Source organism: Propithecus coquereli, unplaced genomic scaffold (genome assembly GCF_000956105.1).
Source record: "Propithecus coquereli isolate 6110/MARCELLA unplaced genomic scaffold, Pcoq_1.0 Scaffold5, whole genome shotgun sequence".
Taxonomy (NCBI): Eukaryota; Metazoa; Chordata; class Mammalia; order Primates; family Indriidae; genus Propithecus; species Propithecus coquereli.
The window spans coordinates 20,800,267-20,804,050 of record NW_012150840.1 but is presented as its reverse complement, the minus strand read 5'-3'; the positions used below and the strand labels follow the sequence as shown (position 1 = coordinate 20,804,050).

The 3,784-nt window shown below is 41.4% G+C and overlaps 1 protein-coding gene across 1 annotated transcript in view; it reads right to left on the bottom strand.

The window, feature by feature from the left end:
* The window catches only part of TSHR (thyroid stimulating hormone receptor), a 194,901-nt gene that overhangs the window by 48,340 nt on the left and 142,777 nt on the right, over window positions 1-3,784 (bottom strand). Inside the window, exon 10 of the mRNA XM_012656114.1 lies at window positions 330-398. Within this exon, the coding sequence (XP_012511568.1) occupies window positions 330-398 (69 nt within the window). The remainder of the gene's footprint in view (window positions 1-329; window positions 399-3,784) is intronic.

The following is a 3,784-nucleotide window of genomic DNA, read 5'->3' as shown; positions in this document are numbered from 1 at the left end:
GGAAAAGACCAAAAGAGAAATCTTATTTCCTGAATAGCTTTGGACTTAAGTAAAGATACCCTTTTATTTCATGTACATTGTCGATGAACATTTATACACACACGCATATACACACACACATGGATAAAGCTTTGAGATTTAGAATTGGAACTAATGTAAGTGTTCTCTGAAGTTGGCCCTTGTCAAGTTCCTTGACATCATTTCCAAATATTGGTCATACTGACTTTGGAATTGGGAGATTCTCTGGTAGAACCTATCTCTCAACAGAACTCTGACCCACAGGACAGTCCTTCTTGGGGTTGAGGGAGGGGACAGTTTTCATGACTTACACAGCATCCAGCTTTGTCCCATTGAAAGCAAGTCCTTGGATTGAAGTAAAGCCATTGTTGTACAGTTTCCTACAACCAATAGAGAGAGAAGTCAGTGACCTGTGAGAAGTGGTGCTGGCACTTTTCTGAAGGGTTGGGTTTACTTTCCTTTCTTCAGTGTCAGAAATGCGCATAAAGGTTTTGCAGTCCCACATGTGTGCCCCCCAAGAACACTTTACAGTATGCCTTGTTTGAGACGTAAGATAATATTTCTCAGTTTGAATGTTCATTCTCCAGACTTAGCTCCTAATAAATTTAAGCTGTTTCTCAGAAGCAGATTTACTTTGAGAAACAAAGATTTGCTACCGTTAAGGATTTTAAAAGAATGTCTTACATACATTCAGAAAAAGAGGTGTCAGGTAATAGTTAACCCAATGTCAATAGTGGAGGAGGAACTGCAGTTTCTTAAAATGAATATTTTGAAAAACATTAATTTGAATGTATATGTTTTTTATTGTTCTGTTTAAAATGTTATTTAACATTTGCATTTTATCAATCTTTTTATCCTCAGGACTTATCATAGATTAAATGCTTAATGGTTGTGGGCTAAATTAAATTGAATCTCGTAGACAAAGCTATGAAGGTAGATAGACCATGCCCCTTTGTGGAAATTTTAATATTTTAACTTGTTGCTGTGTTTCTGCAACTAATTAACTCATAACAATGATTTCAGGGGGCCAGTCTGAAATGTTATCACTTGCATTTCTTAGTGAAGTTACTGAGACATGGAGGTGACTTGCCAAATATGCATTGGTCTAGAACTGTTGAGAATTAGGATCTCTGATGCCAAATATAATTCTTCCCACTTAGCAAAAGCATACATCCCTTCTGAAGAAGAAGGAGCCTCAGCCTTGGGAGCTCTGAGCCATATGGGGATGCATAGGAGTTATTAGTGGTTATTTGCACTAAGGTAAGAGAAGACAGCCATGACCACAGTCAGGTACAGCTAGTGGGAACCCCTGTTGGCAATTGTAGGGGAACTTTGAAAACTACAGCACCCTGCAACATGTGAACTTTGGCAACGCATTGTGAAGCATACAGGAGAGTCCAAATTTAGATTAGACCTGGCTCTGCCACTTAATAGCTGGGTGATCCTGAGAATTTCTCAACCTCTCTTATCCTCACTTTCTTTATCTCTAAAAATATGATAACGATACCTAAGCTAAAGGTTGTCGGGAGGATCAATTAACTCTATGTTTAACAGAGTGAGGCCTGCTTATGAAATGACCACGTTCAAAGAAGTATCCTAAAACCTGGATTTATCCTATATAGTTGTGGGAAGTGAGAAATAATCTCATGGTTTTGTTGTTGTTTATGTGTTTTTTATTTTATTTTATTTTTTTGTTTTAAATAATTAGATAGTGGGTTTAATTTCAGCTACTAAGGTGTCCTGGGTGAAGACTACAATATAACAGGAACATAGGCACAAAGGCTGAAGAAAACTCTAATGGATCAGTTAGTTTTTTCTGAACTAGATGGAGCTATTTTGTGAAGATGTGAGAATTATGCATTTGACATTTTTGTTTTCTCAAGCTTTTTGAGAGTCCTGCTCATTAGACATGTTTTTTGTTTGAATTTATTTCAGAGATGAAATAAAACTCATAATGAACAAATAGGCCTTGAAAAGGGAAAATAGTGAAGAAAGACAAAAGGATTATAGACTTTGATTGAAACTCTATCCTACCAGGAATATGGTTACAAATTCTGCTGTTGGAACATGTGTCCTTTCATGTGGATAGGTATTTAAGCATGAGCTTCAAAAAAGCAAGGACTTTTGTGGAAATGTAGAAATAATCATCTGAAAAGATAGTGAATAACCCATGCCTCCCCTCCTCTACAGTTCAGGAAATATGAGGTTTCCTCACTCAGATGTTTATGAAGTGCCCACGGGGCCCCTTGCCATGGCAGGTGTGGGACAGTGAGCTACTCTCACTTGCAAGGCTGCTTGAGATAGGGGGTCCTTAGAAAAAAGGTGCCGAAAGGTAAAGGTAGCATTCCTTAAAGGAGTTTAGAATGGAAGTGTTTCCTAGTGATGGGCACTAAATGGCACAATGGAAACCTTTACGGAGAGGGTAAGTGGCCTTGCAGTTTGGGTCTGAGCAGGCTAAGAGCCTGGGTCTTTTCTGTATGGCAAAAAGAAATGGTGGCTGAAAAGGTGACTCTTGCTTTTTCAAGAGAGCTCTCCCCGTGTTGTGAGAAGGATTAGCTGAAATACTCCACTTTGGATGGACTCCCAGGATGAAACAGCTTCATAGGGCTCAAATTTACAGACTTGGAATGGCTTGGAAAACAGCCCCTTAGGAGAATTGTGACTTGGATCAGTTTTTTGGCGGGGAGTAATTCCATCAGGCTTCTATCTGATAAAGACCCCCTGACTGCGGTGTGAGCAGAGAAAGGGAGCTGGAGTGACAGTCCAGGCAAACCCTGCCCCCCAGGCCTGAACTTGGGCAGTGGCACTGAAAACAGAGAGAAGGGATCCTTCAGAAGTAGCCCCAACTCAACTTTGAGGCTAATATGATGAGAGAAGAATTTTCTACCAGCTTGGAGAATTAATTTATCCTTTATACCTCTATTAGATCTTCTCTATTAGAATATTTTGTGAATATCCCCGATGAAGCATCTACTGCCCATCTAAAGAGCAGCACCCACTCGAGCTCTGGAAATGGTGCTGCATAACAGCACTGTTTTCTATTCCATACCCCCTTGTAGGAGCTTAATATTAGTTTGCAGTGACCGAGTGAAAGTGAGTTCTGAGTATGAAAAATCCCTTAGTGGTACCACTTTTCTAACTTAGTGACCTTGGGAAAGTCACTTAAATTTGCTTAAACCTCAGGTTCTTCTTCTATAGAATGGGGATCCTCAGATACAAAATATTGTACCATAAGGTCTGAAGGCCAAATGTGGTCCACTGCCTGTTTCTTTATCTTCTTTTTCTTTCTTTCTTTTTTTTTTTTTGAGGTTTTAATTCATTTTTATAAAATCTGAGCTGCTGAGCTTCAAGGTACAGCAATAGCTCAGGAAAGGTTGGGATTATCTGCTGGTCCCTGCCTCCCCAGGTCGGGGAGAAGGCGGGCTCATGCCAACAGCTGCAACTCCTCTCAACTCCCAGGTTGTGGGGGTGGGGTGGGCATAGGGGTAGGGAGAAGCTCCTGATGTTCAGACACTGCCTGCTTCTGCCTTCTCCCCATTTCCTTCCGAGCTGAGCCTGGCTGGCCTGGGGCAGCACAGAGGCCTAGGAGCAGTTGGAGGGAGGGGGATGAGGACAGGGCACCAAGGTGGGGAGGAACCTAGACTCTCCACTGAATCCTACAGCTCACCACTGAATTCACAGCACAGAAAACACCTCTAGTCCAACAACCCCATGGGGAGGTATGCAGAGTCCATGGTCCAAAGGGGCAGGTGGATGAGCGATGGGC